At 45.2% G+C, this 21,908-nt stretch overlaps 1 protein-coding gene across 3 annotated transcripts in view; it reads left to right on the forward strand.

Moving 5' to 3' along the window:
* kcnc3a (potassium voltage-gated channel, Shaw-related subfamily, member 3a) overlaps positions 1-21,908 on the forward strand; it is a 102,446-nt gene that overhangs the window by 58,222 nt on the left and 22,316 nt on the right. For 2 of the 3 annotated variants that reach the window (XM_031827110.1, XM_031827111.1), the window contains exon 3: positions 4,809-5,012. In XM_031827110.1, coding sequence (XP_031682970.1) covers positions 4,809-5,012 — 204 coding nt within the window. Of the gene's footprint in view, positions 1-4,808; positions 5,013-7,813; positions 8,097-21,908 lie in introns of those variants that run through there. The other variant, XM_031827112.1, reaches the window with a different exon arrangement.

The raw sequence follows: 21,908 nt of genomic DNA on the forward strand, positions 1-21,908 counted from the left end.
AGGAGGCCAATAAACCTGACTCAGTTACACTAGCTCTGTCAGGAGGAATTGGCCAAAATTGACCTAACATATTGTGGGAAGCTTGTGGAAGGATACCCAAAACGTTTAACCCGAGTTCAACAATTTAAAGGCAATGCTACCAAATGAGTGTATGCAAACTTCTGACCCACTGGGAATGTGATGAAAGAAATAAAAGCTTAAATAAATCACTCTATTATTCTGACATTTCACATTCTTAAAATAAAGTGGTGATCCTAACTGACCTAAGACAGGGAATCTTTACTAGGATTAAATGTCAGGAATTGTGAAAAACTGAGTTTAAATGTATTTGGCTAAGGTGTATGTGAACTTCCAACTTCAATGAACTCTCTCCCGCTCTTTTATATATACACTGCTCAAAAAAATAAAGGGAACACTAAAATAACACATCATAGATCTGAATGAAATATTTTTATTAATTACTTTTTTCTTTACATAGTTGAATGTGCTGACAACAAAAATCACACAAATGTATCATCAAATTTATCAACCCATGGAGGTCTGGATTTGGAGTCACACTCAAAATTAAAGTGGAAAACCACACTACAGGCTGATCCAACGTTGATGTAATGTCCTTAAAACAAGTCAAAATGAGGCTCAGTAGTGTGTGTGGCGTCCACGTGCCTGTATGACCTCCCTACAACGCCTGGGCATGCTCCTGATGAGGTGGCGGATGGTCTCCTGAGGGATCTCCTCCCAGACCTGGACTAAAGCATCCGCCAACTCCTGGACAGTCTGTGGTGCAGTCTGTTGGTAGACGGAGCGAGACATGATGTCCCAGATGTGCTCAATTGGATTCAGGTCTGGGGAACGGGCGGGCCAGTCCATAGCATCAATGCCTTCCTCTTGCAGGAACTGCTGACACACTCCAGCCATATGAGGTCCAGCGTCTCCAGACTGTCACGACTGTCACATGTGCTCAGTGTGAATCTGTGAAGAGCACAGGGCGCCAGTGGCGAATTTGCCAATCTTGGTGTTCTCTGGCAAATGCCAAACGTCCTGCACGGTGTTGGGCTGTAAGCACAACCCCCACCTGTGGACATCGGGCCCTCATACCACCCTCATGGAGTCTGTTTCTGACCGTAAGAGCAGACACATGCACATTTGTGGCCTGCTGGAGGTCATTTTGCAGGGCTCTGGCAGTGCTCCTCCTTGCACAAAGGCGGAGGTAGCGGTCCTGCTGCTGGGTTGTTGCCCTCCTACGGCCTCCTTCACGTCTCCTGATGTACTGGCCTGTCTCCTGGTAGCGCCTCCATGCTCTGGACACTACGCTGACAGACACAGCAAACCTTCTTGCCACAGCTCGCATTGATGTTCTATCCTGGATGAGCTGCACTACCTGAGCCACTTGTGTGGGTTGTAGACTCCGTCTCATGCTACCACTAGAGTGAAAGCACCGCCAGCATTCAAAAGTGAGCCAGGAAGCATAGGAACTGAGAAGTGGTCTGTGGTCACCACCTGCAGAACCACTCCTTTATTGGAGGTGTCTTGCTAATTGCCTATAATTTCCACCTGTTGTCTATTCCATTTGCACAACAGCATGTGACATGTATTGTCAATCAGTGTTGCTTCCTAAGTGGACAGTTTGATTTCACAGAAGTGTGATTGACTTGGAGTTACATTGTGTTGTTTAAGTGTTCCCTTTATTTTTTTGAGCAGAGTATAATTATATATATATATATTTTTAAATGTAACCTTTATTTAACTAGGCAAGTCAGTTAAGAACAAATTCTTATTTACAATGACGGCCTACTGGTGAACAATGAGTTAACTGCCTTGTTCAGAACGACTTGTACCTTGTCAGCTCGGGGATTCGACTCAGCAACCTTTCGGTTACCGGCCCAACTCTCTAACCACTGCCGTTATTTCGAAAGGGTCTTGTTCAAAGCACTGTTTTTAATCAGTGCTGGATTATGGTGACATTGTCTATATGCGGACCTCAGCAAGTACCGTCAAATCTGGACACAGTGTATCATGGTGCTTTAAGGTTTAGTGCAAATGCTGGATCACTCAATGTGATCTGTATGCTTTGGTGCAATGGACCACTCTCTCCACCAGGAGGCTAAAGCACTGCTACACTTTTGTGTACAAAGCATTGATGGGACAACTCCCTTTGTATCTCTGTTCCTTACTGACCAGGTCAGTCACTCAATACAGTCGTCGTTCACTGTCACTGCTGTCTGTCTGTTCCTAAGGCTAGAACTGAGATGGGGAAACAGATATTTTTCCTATAATGCCCCTTCATCCTGGAACATGCTTCCAAAGACATTCAAGTTAGGGAAGTTAGTGTCCTTGCCTGTTTTTAAGGCTCTGATCGACCACACTGTTTGTGACAACTGCAGTTGTTTCTAATCTTCAATTGTATCTTTAACTTGTGACTCTTTTTTGTGTTTATTTAGTATTTTTCTGCAATATTCTATGTACACACTGCTATTTCCCTGTTTTGCCTTCTTGTCAGGTCGCCCTCGCAAAATAGTTTTTTTTACCTCAATGGTTCTGACCTGGTTAAATAAAGGTTCAATAAAAACAAATAGTCTAGGACTAAGCTTAATCTGTGTCTGGGAAACCAGTCTGAAGTCTAAGGACGTCCTAAATAGTAGGTCTTTTTGATTATGTGGGGAAAAAAATCTGTTTTTTTTATACTTTGTGAAATTTCAAAAATCCATTATACATGAAATGCCTGATGTCACAGTGATTTTGGCTTTTTTTTCTCTGAGTAGAATTCTCTGCACACAGAGAGAGAATTGTCTTTTCACACCCATGTGTGTTCGACAACAGCTGAAGATGAACGAATAGAAACGAGAACACGAGAAAGTAAGTAAGCTATATACAGGGTCCGTTCCAGGGGTCAGTGCCAATAGCATATTTACAATGAACAATATAGCCTGACCTGTTGCTTTAGTATTGTTTGGAGTCAGAAGTACTAAACCCGCACTCAAAAACAACGGCATCAAGGAAGATTAAAGATGGCCTTTTCTTTTTTCTAATATGCTGTCAACTGGCGCGTGGCTGTGTCCTTTTGATAAATAATGCAGGTATAAACAGGTAAATTAAACAGATATTTACAGATTCATCCAGAATATCACAGTGTTCAAACTGTGTAGCTATTTGGACATGAGATGGAGGAAGGTAAGAAGTGGTAGTCAAGGGGAGAGAAGGTGGTGAAGAGGGGGCAAAGAGGGAGGGAGGTACAAAGAGGTAAGGAGGGACAGACTGTATAGTGATCTTCGTACTTCGGTTTTGTAGTTGGTAGAGTGAGTGATCTTCACGAAGCCTCTTACTTTAATGAATCTTTGACCTCTTAATGTTCCGACGCCCCCTGGCTCCACTACCAGGTGTTGCTACAGCATCGTGTTATGCGCCTGTTTGAACACACACACACACACACACACACACACACACATGCTCACAGACATCTGCACGCACGCACGCTCACACACACACGCTCAATGACATATACTGTACACGCTCACATATACACACACCTCTCTCCCTCTCTTACCACTTTCACTCTCTCTGTAATATGCCATTTACTGAATGTCTCTCTCTCTTTCTCTCACACTCCCTCTCTCTCCTGCTCTCTTTACTCTCTGCAATCTCTGTTCCTTTCTCTCAGTCTCTCTGCCCCCTACAATCCCCCCCCTCGCTGTCTCTCTGTGTGTCGTTGTGAGGTTTGGCCCTCTGGGTTATTTCTGTAAATTGTTGAGCAGTAACTCACGTCAAATTAGATTTGACAGCTGTGTCGGAAGCTATAAGCACAAGTTACCCCGCAGCATCTCACCGTGAGTGTGTGTGTGTGTGTGTGTGTGTGTGTGTGTGTGTGTGTGTGTGTGTACTGCGTGTGTGTTTACTGTGTGTGCGTGTACTGTGTGTGTGTGTGTGTGCGTACGAGTGCGCATGTATGTGCATATCGACACTCTATAGTATCTCTGTTCCCCCTCCCTCTCTCTTCCTCCCCTTTCTCTCTTTCTCTCGCTGTCCCGCCCTCTCTCTTTTGCAGTGTGTGTGTTAATGTAATGATGCTCAGCTCAGTGTGTGCGTGTGTGTGTGTGTGGACCTGGTGAGGCTGGGCTCCTGCCTCCTCTCCTCCACTGCAGTGTTTTGGTCACATCACAGGACACTAATGTTCTTTTCTCCCCCCCCTTTGCCTCCTTTCCTTCTTCTCGCCTCACTGTCTTCACCATGTACAACCCGCACTCTCGCTTTTAACAATCTCATCCTCTCCTCTTCTATTCATCTTCCTCCCCCTCTCTCGTTCTCACACATCGCCCTGCTCTCTGTCTCCTTCTTCTTCCTGTCCTTCTCTACCTCCTTGTTCTTATTATCTCACCTTAAACCTAACTGCCACACCTTTCCCCATCCCCCCTTTTCCTGCTACTTGTTTCTTTCTCTGCCTTCTCGCCTCTCCATTTATCCCCCCTTCTTACACATTCTACCTCCTCCACTTCTCCTCCTCCTACCTCCTCTTCACTTCATCTCTCTCTCTTACCCTCCACATATTTCCTCTCCATCCTTTTACCTCTCCTTTTTCTCTCTCCCACCCTTCTCCTTCCCCCCTTACACCCCACCTATCCACCTTCTCTTTCTTCCACCGTACTTATTTCTCCCCCTCTCCCACCTCCTCACCCTTCTCTGTCGACTCTCCTTACCTCTTCTTACATGCCTCCTTGTCTTCCCCCTCCCTCCGATCCATCCCTCCCCTATCTTTCTCCTCCTTCCCCTCTCTCCCCTCTCTTCTTCCCCCTACCGCCTACCCCTCTCCCCTCCAGATTCCAAGCAGAATGGCGACGCAGCCAATGCAGCCCTGGCTAACGAGGACTGCCCCACCATAGACATGGTGCTTGGGGAGGAGAGGAGTCCTGCTGCTGGGGGTCTGGGCACCGGCGGCAGCCGTGAGCGCTATCCCCATGACCGCGCCTGCTTCCTCCTCAGTACCGGAGAGTTCCGTGCTACAGACGGCAACGTGAGGAAAGGTACGCCCGGGTCAGGCTCAGGGTCAGGGCCGGGGTCAGAGCCGGGGTCAGAGTCAGGGGCAGCGCTCCGCCATACTCAAGGGTTCAGTAGCTCGACACTCAGCAGCTCAACACTCACTGTGTGCTCATGACACTCCCATATACATGTGGCACATACACACACACACACACACACAAACACACACACACACGTACAGAACTATACACTTCAGAGCTGGTTCAAGTACCTTAGGTCAAATACTTTAATTAAACTCAACAGTATTTGAGGTGCGTTTGATTCAGCTTTGGGTTTGCTTTTGGAACTATTCTATTGGTTCCATCGTACCAGGCAAACGTAATCAAGTGTAGCTCTTGGAGGAATTTGGCTTCCAATTCCCACACACACACACACACACACACACACACACACACACACACACACACACACACACACACACACACACACACACACACACACACACACACACACTACGGAAACACCAGGTAGTTCCCTACCTCCTTCTCCTCTCCCCTAACCCCTCCCCCTCCTCATATTCCTCATAACCAATCATTTTGACTGACAGTCACAGACCCCACCCACAATATCCACATGCTGTTTTGAGCTGTCTCACTCTCCAAACCTTCCTATATGAACTGGGCTATGCCACATTATGGCATGAGTGAAATATCAATGGATTGATATTTTGTTGGCCCAGTTCCCACATGCTGTATTCAATTCCATTGGCACCCCACGTCTACTACTGTACATCTAAATGTGCTGCGGTGCTTTCCATTCCCGTTTGGGACGCTGGGGTTGTAAAATAACATGTAGGTATTATTGCCAGAGTTTGGTACATATCAATACAATATCAGTAGATATCAATAGTGGTCCATTGTAGCTCGGATGGTTGAGCTCGGCGGCTTGCATCGCCAGTATAGTGGGTTCCACCACCCATACGCAAAATGAATGCACACATGACGGCATGTCGCTTTGGATAAAAACATCTGCTAAATGGCATATATTATTACTCTATCATGAACCATATCGCTTTTCGACACATGGGCACTTTTACACGTACTCTATTTCAACCCACCAGGTTTAGGCTCTGTTTTTTTTCTTTTTTCTTCAGCTTTAATGCACATTTTCACAGATCTGTACAGTACGGTCGCTGACTGAATAGCTATCACACTGCATCTGGCTGTCAATCTGTCTTCTACTGCCTGTGGTCATGCTGTCTATCCTATCCTATCTATCTATCTATCTATCTTAGTATGTGGACACCCCTTCAAATGAGTGGATTTGGCTGTTTAAGCCACAGCCATTGCTGACAGGTGTATAAAATTGAGCACACAGTCATGCAATCTCCATAGACAAACATTGGCAGTAGAATGGCCTTACTGAAGAGCTCAGTGACTTTCAACGTGGAACCATCATAGGATGACACCTTTCCAACAAGTCAGTTCGTGAAATTTTTGCCCTGCTAGAGCTGCCCCGGTCAACTGTAAGTGCTGATATTGTGAAGTGGAAACGTCTAGGAGCAAGTGGTAGGCCACACAAGCTCACAGAATGGGACCTCATAGTGCTGAAGAGCACAGCACGTAAAAATCATCTGTCTTCAACTCACTACGGAGTTCCAAACTGCCTCTGGAAGCAACGTCAGCACAATAACTGTTCATCTAGAGCTTCATGAAATGGGTTTTTCATGGCCGAGCAGCCACACACAAACCTAAGATCACCATGCCAATGCCAAGCGTCGGCTGGAGTGGTGTAAACCCATTGGACTCTGGAGCAGTGGAAACGCGTTCTCTTGAGTGGTGAATCACGCTTCACCATCTGGCAGAGAACGCTACCTGCCCTAATGCTTAGTGACAACTGTAAAGTTTGGTGGAGGAGGAATCATGGTCTGGGGCTGTTTTTCATGGTTTGGGCTAGGCCCCTTAGTTTCAGTGAAGGGAAATCCTAACGCTACAGCACACAGTGACATTCTAGAGGATTCTGCGCTTCTAATTGTGTGGCAACTGTTTGGGGAAGGCCCTTTCCTGTTTCAGCATGACAATGCCCCTGTGCACAAAGCGAGGTCCATACAGAAATGGTTTGTCGAGATCGTTGTGGAAGAACTTGACTGGCCTGCAGAGAGCCCTGACCTCAACCCCATCGAACACCTTTGGGATGAATTGGAACGCCAACTGCAACCCAGGCATAATCGGCCAGCATCAGTGCTCGACCTCACTAATGCTCTTGTGGCTGAATGGAAGCAAGTCCCCACAGCAATGTTCCAACATCTAGTGGAAAGCCTTCCCAGAATAGTGAAGGCTGTTATGGCAGCAAAGGGGGAGACTAACTCCATATTAATGCCCATAAGGACGAGGATCAGTTGTCCACATACTTTTGGTCATGTAGTGTATCTCTCTATCTATCTATGGATATATCTATATTGTGGCTCTCATTCTGCCTCTCATTTATTGGTCATGCTTTCTTCCTCTTTGTCTCTATCTCCTCTCCACACCCTGTCGGCTTGCTATCGCTCCACCCATCCATTCATCCTCATCTCCCCTCCATGCTTTCTCAATGGACATGCATGCTCTTTTTCATTTACCTTGTACCACTCACCTGCTTCTTCTTTCACCTGACATCCCCATGGTTCTACCTCCAACAATCCAACCCCTTCCACCCGCCATTTTGAACCGCCACCTCAACCTCAACCTAAAACGAACCCCCCCCGCCCGGCCTGCCCCTGGCGTCCCCGATCCCTGGCGTCCCCGATCCCAAATACACTCCTCTACAAACCCCACTCCAACACTCCCCTCACAACAAATACCAGACGCTGCAGCGGCCAGCCCGGCATCCCCCCCAGGAGAGGAGTGGTTCAAGCCGGAGGGGCCTCTGCTACAGCAGGACCTCAATGCAAACTCCGCCTCCTCCTGGATCAAACCATAGCAATACAGAGGTAACACAAAAGACACATACAATGAAAGCACAATGAGCAAAAACACAATAACATGGCAAGCGTGCATCCACACACACACACGCACATGCACACACAAACACACACAAACCACATTAAAGCACACAAACACACACACAAAGTAACATGGTATCCCCCCCCCACACACACACTCTTGAAAGGTTGTATATTTAAGAATGCATGACAGTTAATTGCTTGTTACAGTAAAGCTTTAAGGTTTGGTTCAACATTTTCATGGTGGAATATGGTCCTAAGTGTAGGTTGGGAGGGTAAATGTGTGTGTGTGTGTGTGTGTGTGTGTGTGTGTGTGTGTGTGTGTGTGTGTGTGTGTGTGTGTGTGTGTGTGTGTGTGTGTGTGTGTGTGTGTGTGGGTGCGCGTGGGTGGGCGTGTGTGTGGGTGCGCGTGGGTGCGCGTGGGTGCATGTGCATATGTGTGTGTGCGCGTATGCGTGTGTTCGCGTGTGTGTCCGTGCATGTGTGTGGGTGTGCGTGCGTATGTGTGTGTTCGTGCATGTGTGCGTGTTTGTGTGTGTGTGCATACAGTGCCCTCTTGAATTATTGACACCCTAGAACAACACTGTTGGAACAAGAAAAGTCAGTGAAAACATGTAATTGTTATTTATCAGCTTGATCTTACACTCAAAATATCATATGAATCTGACCTTTAATTGAGTTAAAATTATTCATAGAAAAACATTTGTCATCAAGAAATACATTTTTTATTCAAAAACATGCATTATCACAATTATTGGCACCCCTGCATTTAGTGCTTTGTGCGTCCTCCCTTTGCCAAGATAACAGCTCTGAGTCGCCTCCTATGATGCTTGATGAGGTGGGAGAACACATAGGACGGGATTTGAGACCATTCCTCCCATATAGAAACTCTCCGATCCTTCAGAGTCCTTGGTCCTCGCTTGTGGACTCTCCTCTTCAGCTCACCCCACAGGTTTTTAAATGGGGTTTAGGGTCAGGGTACTGGGATGGCCATTTCAAAAGCTTGATTCTATGGTCCGTGAACCATTTTAGTATGGATTCAGAGGTATGCTTGGGATCATTGTCCTGCTTGGATGACCCAGTTTTTGCCTCCTGGTAGAGGCAGACAAATTTTGGCCTAAAATGTCCTGGTGCTTGATGGAGTCCATGATTGCCTTATATCCTAACAAGGTTCCCAGGGCCTTTGGAAGTAAAACATCCCCACAACATCACAGAACCACCACCATACTTCACAATGGGAATTAGGTTATTTTCTGCATGACCATGGCTCTTTTTACACCAAACCCACCTCTGGTGTTTGTTGCCCAAAACCTCTATTTTAGTCTCATCAGACCATAGAACCTGGTTCCAATCCAAGTTCCAATGGCATTTAGCATAGAACCTGGTTCCAATCCAAGTTCCAATGGCATTTAGCAAGGCGCTTGCGTTTGGGGTTTGGTGACAGCAGAGGTGGCAACCCTTCCAAATAACTTGTTGGCATGGAGGGGGTGTTTAATTGTAGTTTTGGAGAGTTGGTGGCCCCAAGATGTAACCGTCTTTGGCAATTCTCAAAACTGTGATTCCCTTGGAGTATTTTCAGGCTCGTGGCTATCTTTTTTTATAGCCATTGCCTAATTTGTGAAGGTCAACAACCTTTAATCTCATTTCATTTGTGTGTTCTCTGGCCTTTCCCATGTTGATGGATGACTAAGGGAGTTTAGCCAGTGTGTCACCTCATATTTATACCCCAGTGAAACAGGAAGTCATGGATGGACCACTTAAGACTTCCCAAATAGTCCGATGAAGTTCAAAAAGTAAAATATTAATCGAAACATACATGAATTAGATTTTGTTCATAAGAATTTCTCGGGGTGCCAATTATTATATATATATTTTTTTTTACAATTATAACTTAATTAAAGGTCAGAGTCATATGATATTTTGAGTTCAAGATCAAGCTGATAAACAACAATGACATTTTTTCCCACTGTCTTTTTTTCGTCATATTTACCGAGGGTGAGAATAATTCTGGAGGGCACTGTACATCAATGTATGTTTGGAAATGTATGTGTTTACATCTCCCCACATTTAACACAGTTCGCCACAACTATGGCTTAGCCTTTGGTCAATTTCATTCAGTTCAACTTCTGCACTTAACCTTACATTACACGCGCACACACGGACAGACAGACGCACAACCTTTAACCTCCTTTTCTGCTCTCTGGATGACCCCAAACCCCCCTCCCAGTCCCTGCAGACCAGTGTAGTCCTCTGTCCCTCTCTCTCCCCCACTCTCTCTATTCTCTCTCTCTCTCACTCGACCTTCTCTTTTCTCTCTCTCGCCACCAAAACGCCACAACCGTTTTCCACTGAGGGGGGAGATAAGGTGCCCTGAGCGAATGGGGTCGATTCGACCTACATGACTCATTGGATCCAATAGAGGGAGAAAGAGAGAATGAGAGAGAGAGAGGAAGAAAGAGAGGGGGCGCTGGGCTTAATTGTGCGATGGGAGGCTAAATGGCGTTATGTAATGTGATGTGAGCGATATGATGGCCACCTCCCTACCTCCCCCTCCTCATCTCCTCCCTCCCTCCCACCATCCATCCTTCCTTCCTTCCCCGAGACCTCGTCTGCAATCTCAGCTCCAGCCTCCACTCAAATTCACCGTCTCAGAACTCTACTCCTCCGCACACACAACACACAGGATTTCCCACCACATGTACTTGTAGCCTACCCCTCGACTCCCCGTCTTCGAGCCCTGTTACACATCGTAAACTGAACCCTTCATGACCCATTTGACCAATTAAGCCGCTACGTAACGCTACCAACATAACACAAGATTCTGAATGGGAGTGTGTGTGTGTGTGTGTGTGTGTGTGTGTTTGGCTGTGGATGTCCCTCTGTCCATCGGCTAGCGCTGTATGCGTGCGAAGGTGTGTGTGCGTTTGTGTGTATATCTGTGTGTTTGTGTCGGCTGCGATGCTAGCCCTCTGTTCTTTGCTATGCGTGTGTGTGTGTGTGTGTGTGTGTTAGGACCACCATGGAGAGGGGTGGGGGTGGGGTTGTGAGGGGGGCCATGTCTTCTGACGTGTCTGTTGTTGTTGTCTCCCTCCTCAGGTTGTGTCGTGTCATGCGTTTGTATGTCGGCTCTTGTTGCTCTGTGTTACACTTGTCTGTTTGTCGCTGTCCTCTCCCCGGTCTCTGTCCGTCCGTCTGTCGGTTGTTGTGTCCTGCGTTTTCCTTTGTGCTCCCGTTGTTTTCCTTTTTGGTTTTGTGTTGCCGTGTCCTCCTCTCGCTCCTGTGGCTCTTTCCTCTGGTACGGTCTCCTCTCTCCTTACTCAGAGACACCTGTACAACTGTCCTGTTTAGCAGTGTACCAACAGTCACACAAACAATACACAAATCCAAGGTACTGTATAATCCACACACAATTGGAGAATTCTGAAAAATAAACTGTGACTCATTTAAATCCAGATGATTGGACCAAATCAGTGTGAACATGTTTGTCTATATAAACTAGTAGCAGAGTAAAGGCCACTGGTGTGTACTGGTTCATTTCTTGAAGTGAAAGCTGGTTACTTCTCACTCTTTTCTGGAACTGACCTCCACTCTGAGGTGACCAGAACATTGTTTCATCACAGTACCAGGGGGGGAGCCCAGGCCCTCTGTGCTGGTCCAGGGTCAGTCCATTGGACCTAAATCCTCTCCATTCTCCTTTACAACCCTAAACCAAGACTGACTCTGGATCATATCTATGCCTGCTCCCTAATCCCCAACCACCACAAATGTCCCTATATGAGTGGCATTGACTCAAGATGTCAAGCTATCGTAGTCTATACAGCAGTAGATGTATGAATGTCAGTGGTTGGAGTGGGGGATGCATTTGGCTGTGCTGAAACACTGTTCCCGAGTCTAGTGCTTTTAAGGTGTGCTTCAGTCCTTTAGTGGGAGAGCACAAGGTCAGGCTAGATCAAAACGTAGAGGTCTAGTCTAGATACTGTACACACTTTGGGACTGAAAGACTTACCGGCACTGGGCACCCCTCCACACACGTAGTGTTACACGCAGACAGACTGGCAGACAGACTGGCAGACAGACTGGCAGACAGACTGGCAGGCAGACTGGCAGACAGACTGGCAGACAGACTGGCAGACAGACTGGCAGACAGACTGGCAGACAGACTGGCAGACAGACTGGCAGACAGACTGATTTACAAGCAGACAGACTGATTTACGAGCAGACAGACTGATTTACAAGCAGACAGACTGATTTACAAGCAGACAGACTGATTTACAAGCAGACAGACTGATTTACAAGCAGACAGACTGATTTACAAGCAGACAGACTGACAGACTTACAAACTTACAGATGGACAGACAGACGGACAAACAGACCGACTGACGGACCAACCATCAGACAGACACAGTGCTACGTGCAGTGCCAGGTAAGTGACTGTAGTAGCCGTACGGTCTGTGGTGACTAGCTGACTGGTGTTAGTGGTGTCAGAGTGTGTTGAGCCACAGCCCCTGACAGCCCTGTAATAATAATAACAAAAGCTTCCTCCACACTCTAAAAGCGAAAAAAGCCATCCTCCAAAGGCGCCCCAAAATGGCTGCCGGCCTTCCGCTTTTAAAGTGGGATATAGTGCTTTAAACCTCCCCTTCTTCCTCCTCCTCCTCCTGGCGCTTCTCCATTGTTTCTGTGCCCGGAGTGGTTCTGCTGGTTTATGGCTTTATTTTAATGTGGTTTATTTTACGACGCGTGCAGCTTTGACCTCTGTTGACAAATGCTAAAGTGCAGAGGTCAGGAAAGGTTAAAGCTTGGAGGGTTGGGCACCTTACGTCTGTTCCCTGCGTCCCAATATCTGCCCTTACTCCCGAAGTGTGCGCTTGTTCACTACCCTCATGGATTTAAAAGAAAAAGATTGGTATGCCTAAAACATATGGTGGAAACTCTGTCTAGAGCAAATCCAATGGTTACACAAGTCCAATGCTTTTCAAATGCGCTGGGGGAAAGCACAAGCGTACACTTCAGGAGAAAGGACATATTGGGAAGCAGCCTTTCTCTCCCTCTGTCTGTAATACTTTCCTCTGATAAATATTGTATAGTGTAATAGTGTAATTGGTGTGTTTTGAGGGTGTGTGTCGATATTGTGTTGTGTTTTATGTACATGTGATGTGTGTATAATTTGTTTTATTGGTGGTTATTATTTTCTTGTCTGTAATGTACTGTGGAATATATATTTTTTCCCACCTCCTTTCCTTCTGTCTTTACCGCTCCTCTTCTTTTCCTCTCTCTCTCTCTCTCTCTCTCTCTCTCTCGCTCTCCCCTTTCTCCTTATTTCCCACTGTTGCCAAGGAAACAGTGGAAGAGAGCATTCTGGGACTTTTGTGCAAAGCATTCTGGGTTAGATTATTAAAATGAATGATTGCATAATTCTTTCACTTTAATAATGTGTCAAATGTGTTGCACTATGTGTTGTAAGTAGTCAAATCCGATAATACTACATGTGGTCATCAAACCCTGCTCCCACGATGCACTGAGTTCACGTTGTATCATTATACTTTTTTATTCTACGGTCTTTGTTTATCATTTTAGTGTTTTGCTTTTTATTCTCATGTACTATTATTAATTCTAATGTATTATTTGTCGAAAGACCTCATCAAATCCAGAAGTGGCCTCTATCCCTATTAACCCTAGACAGACTGATCTGGGACCAGGGTGAATCCCCCTCCCTAAGGACTCCTAGTGGAGCAGAGTGCCTTTGTCCTGTAAGAGCTGATCTAGGACCAAAGTGTTCCCCTGGGGCTCTTACACCGAGAGCAGCTTGAGTGGCACTTACAGCCTGTCAGGCTCTGCTTTTAAAACACTGGAGTAGTCCAGGGTTGCTTCCGAAATGGCACCCTATTCCCTATGAAGATAACTACCCTCTATGTGCACTGGTCAAAAGTAGTGCACTATATAGGGAATAGGGTGCCATATGTGGCTGGAGTGGGTTCGTTTAGAATCTGGGGTCCGTACAATTCATCTCTCTCATGTGCGCTGTTCCAGTTGATCTCCTCTACCATTGATTTCCCCCCGTAGACACAAAGCACCACCGCCATTAGGCTGCTACTCTCTCTGTGCTGCACTCGGAATCATTGGACGGAAGGAGATGCCATTCCACAATGGTGTTCTCTCTCTCTCTCTCTCTATCTCTCTCTGCTTCTCACTTTTCCTCTCCCTTCTTCTCTTTGACACTTTGTCCCCCCCCTCCTCTTTGTCCCCTCCCCCACTCACATTTTAATTAGCAATCTCATGGCACCCATTTTGTTATTTAAACCAGGCTGTCTTGATAATCAATGGCCTTTTAGAATGGACTTTGATTATTGGCGGCAGACTTTGCCTGAGGTTTGCCTCAGGATCCCTATCGGTCTATATACCTTGGTATGTGATGCAGGGATGGTAAAACTGCAGATTAAAGACAAAGATAATATTGCATTTATATTGCTAATATTGACCATTGAACAACAGCTAATACAAAAAATAAATCCAATGCTGTACATGACCATATGCGCTCAACACCCCTAGATCTAAATCAACAGGATGTCTTTTAGAATCAGCAGGTGAAAATACTGTCTGCAAAATCAGGCAGAAACGATTATATATTATGTCAACACATAGACTGGGATATACTGCATGTGACAGTGACATAGAGTCCACATTATGTCAACACATAGACTGGGATATACTGCATGTGACAGTGACATAGAGTCCGCATTATGTCAACACATAGACTGGGATATACTGCATGTGACAGTGACATAAGAGTCCGCATTATGTCAACAAATAGACTGGGATTTACTGGTTGTGACAGTGACATAGAGTCCTGGAGGGTGTGGGTCTGTGCATGCTTGTGTATGTGTGTGTGTTATTTATTGTCCTATGTCGGTCATTAACGCCAACATGGAATCATTTCTACTGTATATACTCTGGTTATCCTCTGTATATACAGAATATATATGTGTAACATACATCTATGGGTTATGTTCATTGTAGCAGTGTTAGTACAACAAACTGTTTCCTGTTTCTTAGATTCCGTCCAATATTACCATAATACTAAACTAACCCTTTTCACCTCATAGAATATCTCTTTCTCTGTCTGTCCTGTCTCCCCCCCTCTATTTCTCTCCATCTTACTATTTTACCCTCTCTCTCTTCCACCCTCCCCCTTTCTCTCTCTTTCTCCCCCAATCTCTCTTTTCTGCCCTCCCTCCTCTCTCTCTCTCTCTCTTCCACCCTCCCCCTTTCTCTCTCTTTTCTGCCCTCCCTCCCTCCTCTCTCTCTCTCTCTCTCTCTCTTTCTTTTCCACCCCCATTCTGTCTCTCTCTCTCTCTCTTGTTCTCTCTATCCATCATGTGCCACTATCAAGGTACATGCAATATGCATTAGGAAAAGAACAGTTGGATTAGATTCTTCAATCAGGAGGAGATGTAGTAGGTTTATTCATTCATCTATAGTGCCCCTCTCCCTCTCCCCATCGTAAGTAATGTGTGTTCTGCATGTGTGTTCATGTATGGTGTCCATGTGACATAGCAGAGAGCTGGCCGTCTAGGCCTCAGCGTGGTCTCCTATGAATCAACTCCATGTTCTTTGGGGATAAGGTGTTTGTGTGTTAAAACGGGGTTCAGTTTGTCATGCTATGTCTAATACATACAGATTGCCTACTGTATGTATGGTTACTGTGCCAATTGTGTTGTCTGTCATACATCCATAAATGTGAAAAATGTGTTTCAAATATTGCCTCGGGTGATTACAAATCTACATGTTGCTTCGTAATGTGACATAACAATAATCAGCCAATGCAAATATATAATGCTTTGTATACAATATATAATACAAAAAAGTGGGAAAGTAATAAGAAACATTTATGCAAATTAAGATATTTAAACCTATTGAAAGAAAATGTACTATACTTTAGCAGTTTAAAACAATGTGCAGTATATGCATTTATTTAATACTACAGTGATAGACACTACAGTGATACCACAGTGATACTACACTAATACCACAGTGATACGATACTTCAGTGACACTGTACTACAGTAATACTACTACAGTGATACCACAGTTGTACTACAGTGATACTGTACCACAGTAATACTCCTACAGTGATACCACAATTGTACTTCAGTGATACTACAGCACACATATGATTGAACTCTATTGCTACAAAGGTATCTACTGCACAATACTGGAGTATATAGCCTATACAGTATCTGACAACTACCTGAGCATGCATATTTATTTACATCCACTACCAACGATCCAAACACTAGACGTACTACAAAATGGCCGCCATAACAAAGTATATAACAACTCTGATATTGGAAACCTTATCTGCATGTGGATTTGCACTGGGGGAAATATTTGCCCCCTTGTACCCCCTTGTTTCCCTCAATCCCCTCCCCCTCCCCCTCTCAGACTAACTTCCATGTTCCGTTCCATCCCATCCCCAGGACATCCCCAGTCATTGCACCTGCGTAGCATAACTAAAGTTTGACCTGAGGTACGTACAACCGACTAGCTTCCTGCCCTCCTCCTCTGTAATACAATCTTCACACTATCAAGCCGTCCCGAACCATACTGAACCATACTGAACCATCCTGAACCATACTGCGCTGGCTCACAAATCTTATTTTCACATTGTCCATTCCAGCTGAGTTCCAGCAACTGTAGTGGATGCGTAACCACTAACCAGGCCAGCGCAGTACAGCTTGGTTTGGCTCGGCTCTGTTTGGCTCGGTAGTGTGAAAAGGGTACAGGAGGAACGAGCTGGTATGTCACGGCTTTGGCAGGAACAGTGCTGTATTCTGCTGCATTAAACAACCAGGCTTTGCCATGAAGCCCTGTAGAGTGGCGTGAATGTGTTCAACCTGATATATGTAAGGATTTAATGCAAGAACGGAGTAGAATGACGTCCATTAGCTTTTACAAATCTAAACGTTTTTAATAGTCTGAGATCTAATAGCATTGATCATCTTTGATAGTGAAGCAAAATGCATGTTTCCCAAGCTAGAACGCTTCGGCAATTGATATTGTGTGACCTCACAACTTCTTGGCCAAACTATAGATTGCATACCAGCAGGCCAGCTTCAATTCATCTTGTTTTATGGCTTGTGTGTGTGTGTGGGTGCGTGCGTTCGTTTGTTCGTTCGAGTGTGTGTGTGTGTGTGGTAGTACAGTATGCATTTGTGTCAAGAATTAAGCTATGAAACAGAGTGCTAATCAAACAATAGGAGTTCCTGATAAAGACAAAAAGAGATCATATTTGTACCGTTAATTGGCAAATGTATTATTATTATAATTATTATTATATTATTTAGCACTCTTTGTTGATATTTATGGTTTGACATTTTTTTTGCGATAATTTAATGAACCATTTTTGCTTGTACTTCTATCTCTCTCTCTCTCTCTCTCTCTCTCTCTCTCTTTCTCTCTGTCACCCTCTAGTTGTAAGGTGCATGTTGCATGGCGTGTTGGGTGCTGTGAAGGAGGTGATCTGGGTAACGTTAGATGAACAGTATGGCTAATGACTATTGGCCAATCAAATTGTCACTACCAACCACACATTCGCCTATCTATCCATTGTATTTACACACAGCCTAGTTCTAAGACATTATATAGGTCCAGGAGTTTTGCCCAGACCACCTGATCCGACCAAGAAATTCCCAAGGCTCTAGTTCAGAGTTATATAACGAGGGCCCAGAGTTTTCCCCATCCCTGTGACCTGACCAAGGTAAGCCTCCCGGCCCTGACTCATGACATTACAATTCAACAAATGAGTCATTACGCTTGGTATGGCTGGATTCCGTCCAACGGTCACCAGCCGTTACCAAAGGCTACCAGTGTTTACTCATGGTTACCACGTTGTTCTTTCCCACCTCAACCTCTCCTGAGCAGGGCCTTTGTCCCTATCCCGGTCCTGTCCTGGTCTCAGTGAGCTGAGCTAAGCGAGGCTTCGTTAAAAAAAAAAACATGTCATTACTGTAGGACACGATAGGCAAACTGGTTGGGGGGGTATCGAGCTCAATCAACCCCCCCCCCCACGGCTTGTGGAACCCTGCGTGCACACACACTCTTCCTAACACACTCTTCCTAATCAACTAAGAGCTGCAGGGCTGGGATTGATGAGGGCTGTTACAAGGGTCGACGTCTTGAACACGAGAGTTTGAATAGAGAAAGACCAACGCAGGAGGTTATCCTACACAGCTATGCACTGTACCTTTGAATAATAATCATGTGTGTACTGTATCCTACACCTAAAGTCATGCTAGTCAGATCCATGTGTAAAGATATGAAAACGGCAATTCATGCTAATGCATAAATATACTGTAATTAGAGAGTAGACACATGCACATATATTTACACATCATTCATTTGACACATTAACAGTACATGTTGTGAATCCAGAATCCTGGAAATGACTGTACCCTCAAACAGGCACACAAACCATTAAAACACACACACACACTCTCTCATCACACCCACTCGGCCAAAGAGGAGTGGTCAGGTTGTGAGGAACACGATGACCCAGATCTGTCGCATAGCTGTACTACCCGGGCAGTATTACTCAGCATGCCTCCTGTTCACAGCACCAGCCCATGACTGGGTGGCTCCTATAGGCTATGCATTAATGTAAGAGCCTGGCGTCAAACTGATTGACTAGCTAATCCAGCCGCAACAACATTAGCCCAGTGCTCCCCAACCCCAAACCTGCCCCATCGGTGTGGTGTTCTAAGTTCTAAATTCCAGACAGAGGCACAATCTGTTTTCTGGAAAGGATGGAAGTACAGTAATGGTATTAACACCTGGTAATTGTGATAGTAATTCAGCGTTGTATTATTTTGTTTTGTGTTCTTTTCAGATTTTGTATTGTTTGTGATGACCCATGTTTTGTCTCTCATTTTGTTTGTTGGTTTGTGTCACTGTGAGGAGTGGGATGGGAGCCTACAACCTCTCCCCGTGCTGTTGGCGACTATGGCCCGCATTTAATCAACTACAGATATTGAAAGAAACCGCGCTACCTGCAGAAAACAAAAATCAGCATAGGCCAGCTTTCGTTGCATTTCCTCTGGTGACCAGCCTTCGTTGGGTTTTCTCTGGTGACCAGCCTTCGTTGGGTTTTCTCTGGTGACCAGCCTTCATTAGGTTTTCTCTGGTGACCAGCCTTCGTTGTGTTTTCTCTGGTGACCAGCCTTCGTTGTGTTTTCTCTGGTGACCAGCCTTCGTTGGGTTTTCTCTGGTGACCAGCCTTCGTTGCGTTTACACTGGTGACCAGCCTTCGTTGCGTTTTCTCTGGTGACCAGCCTTCGTTGCGTTTTCTCTGGTGACCAGCCTTCGTTGCGTTTTCTCTGGTGACCAGCCTTCGTTGCGTTTTCTCTGGTGACCAGCCTTTGTTGTGTTTTCTCTGGTGACCAGCCTTTGTTGTGTTTTTGCCAGTGACCAGCCCAATCTGACAAGGTAAAAATCTGTCATTCTGCCCCTGAGTAAGGTAGTTAACCCACTGTTCCCCAGGCGCCGAAGACGTGGATGTCGATTATGGCAGTCCCCCGCACCTCTCTGATTCAGCGGGGTTGGGTTAAATGCGGAAGACACATTTCAGTTGAATGCATTGTTGTACAACTGACTAGGTATCGCCCTTTCCTTCGTTGAGTTTTTGCCGGCGACCAGACTTCGCTGTGTTTTTGAGACTGATGACCAACATAAGCTGGTCACCCGCAAAACCAGCATCAAGTCACATTATGCTGGCTTGAAAAGGAATTTATAATTCCTATTGGAATCTAGACTAAATAGTGATATCCAATAATTGGACCATTCATTCATTCACTCACTTTCTATGCAAAAATGTAGATATTGAAACAAACAATTCTAAAGACAGCAATAGAGCATGCTGGGAAATATGATAATGATGGGTGTGGTTTCGGAGGCCAGCTGGACCAGCATACACACAAAGAAAAGGTTCTTCAGGGGTTCTTTGTCAGGGGTGATGTGTGTAACACGGCATATCAGGAAGGGTTCACTACTGTTGTGATGGTTGTGAAGAACCACCATGTTTTCCGTTTATGCTATAAAATGCACTGTTAAAAGTTTGTTATTTTACGGTACACTACAGGCTACTGCTTGCAGTAAAAGTAAGGTAAACAACAAGTTACTCAAGTTTTTCTGACAAATTATTATAATAATTTTTTCACCTTTATTTAACTAGGTAGGCTAGTTGAGAACAAGTTCTCATTTACAACTGCAAACTGGCCAAGATAAAGCAAAGCAGTGCAACACAAACAACACAGAGTTACACATGGGATAAACAAATGTACAGTCAATAACACAATAGAACAATCTATATACAGTGTGTGCAAATGTAGTAAGATTAGGGAGGTAAGGCAATAAATAGGCCATAGTGGCGAAATAATTACAATTTAGCATTAACACTGGAGTGATAGATGAGCAGAAGGTGAATGTGCAAGTGGAGATACTGGGGTGCAAAGGAGCATAAAGAAATTATAACAATATGGGGATGAGGTAGTTGGGTGGGCTATTTATAGATGGCCTGTGTACAGGTGCAATGGTCGGTAAGCTGCTCTGACAGCTGATGCTTAAAGTTAGTGAGGGAGATATAAGACTCCAGCTTCAGTGATTTTTGCAATTCGTTCCAGCCACTGGTAGCTAGAGAACTGGAAGGAAAGGTGGCCAAAGGAGGAATTGGCTTTGTGGGTGACCAGTGAAATTTACCTGCTGGAGCACGTGCTATGGGTGGGTGCTTCAATGGTGACCAGTGAGCTGAGATAAGGCGGGGCTTTACCTAGCAAAGACTTATAGATGACCTGATGGGTTTGGCGACGAATATGAAGCAAGGGCCAGCCATCGAGAGCATACAGGTTGCAGTGGTGGGTAGTATTTGGGGCTTTGGTGACAAAACAGATGGCACTGTGATAGACTACATCCAATTTGCTGAGTAGAGTGTTGGAGGCTATTTTGTAAATTACATCGTCAAAGTTAAGGATTGATAGGATACCCTCGTAAAAACGGACTATGTTTGGCAGCATGAGTGAAGGATGCTTTGTTGCGAAATTGGAAGCCGATTCTAGATTTGATTTTGGATTGGAGATGCTTGATGTCTGGAAGGAGAGTATACAGCCTAACCAGACACGTAGGTATTTGTAGTTGTCCACAGAACCATCCAGAGTAGTGATGCTAGATGGTCGGGCGGGTGCGGGCAGCGATCTGTTGAAGAGCATGCATTTAGTTTTACTTGCATTTAAGAGCAGTTGGAGGCCACGGAAGGAGTGTTGTATGGAGGTTTGTTAACACAGTGTCCAAAGAAGGGCCAAAAGTATACAGAATGGTGTCGTCTGCGTAGAGGTGGATCAGAGAATCACCAGCAGCAAGAGCGACATCATTGATGTATACAGAGAAAATGGTTGGCCTGAGAATTTAACCCTGTGGCACCCCCATAGAGACTGCCAGAAGTCCGGACAACAGGCCCTCCGATTTGACACACTGAACTCAATCTGAGAAGTAGTTGGTGAACCAGGTGAGGCAGTCATTTGAGCCAAGGCTGTTGAGTCTGCCAATAAGATATTAAGGTGTTATTGCTGTAAGATGACAGTTTGCTGCTGAATGTTGGTTACTTGAGACTATACCCAACTGGGGGTTTGAACTGGTTGTTAATGACCTGAATGACCTGCTAACCCCACCAGGTCTGTGGGCATAACAGAGATTGGCCACAGAGAAACAACAAATGTCAGTACATATAAGTGTCTTATATCGACTGAAAGCTTAAATTCTTGTTAGTATAACTGCACGGTCCAATTTACGGTAGATATTATTGCGAAAACAAATGCCATGCTATTGTTTGAGGAGAGCTCCTAACAACAAAACACTTTTTTCACCGCGATAGGTTTGATAAATTCACCTCTGAAAGTGAAATGTGTGCTTA

This window comes from Oncorhynchus kisutch, linkage group LG6, assembly GCF_002021735.2.
Source record: "Oncorhynchus kisutch isolate 150728-3 linkage group LG6, Okis_V2, whole genome shotgun sequence".
NCBI lineage: Eukaryota > Metazoa > Chordata > Actinopteri > Salmoniformes > Salmonidae > Oncorhynchus > Oncorhynchus kisutch.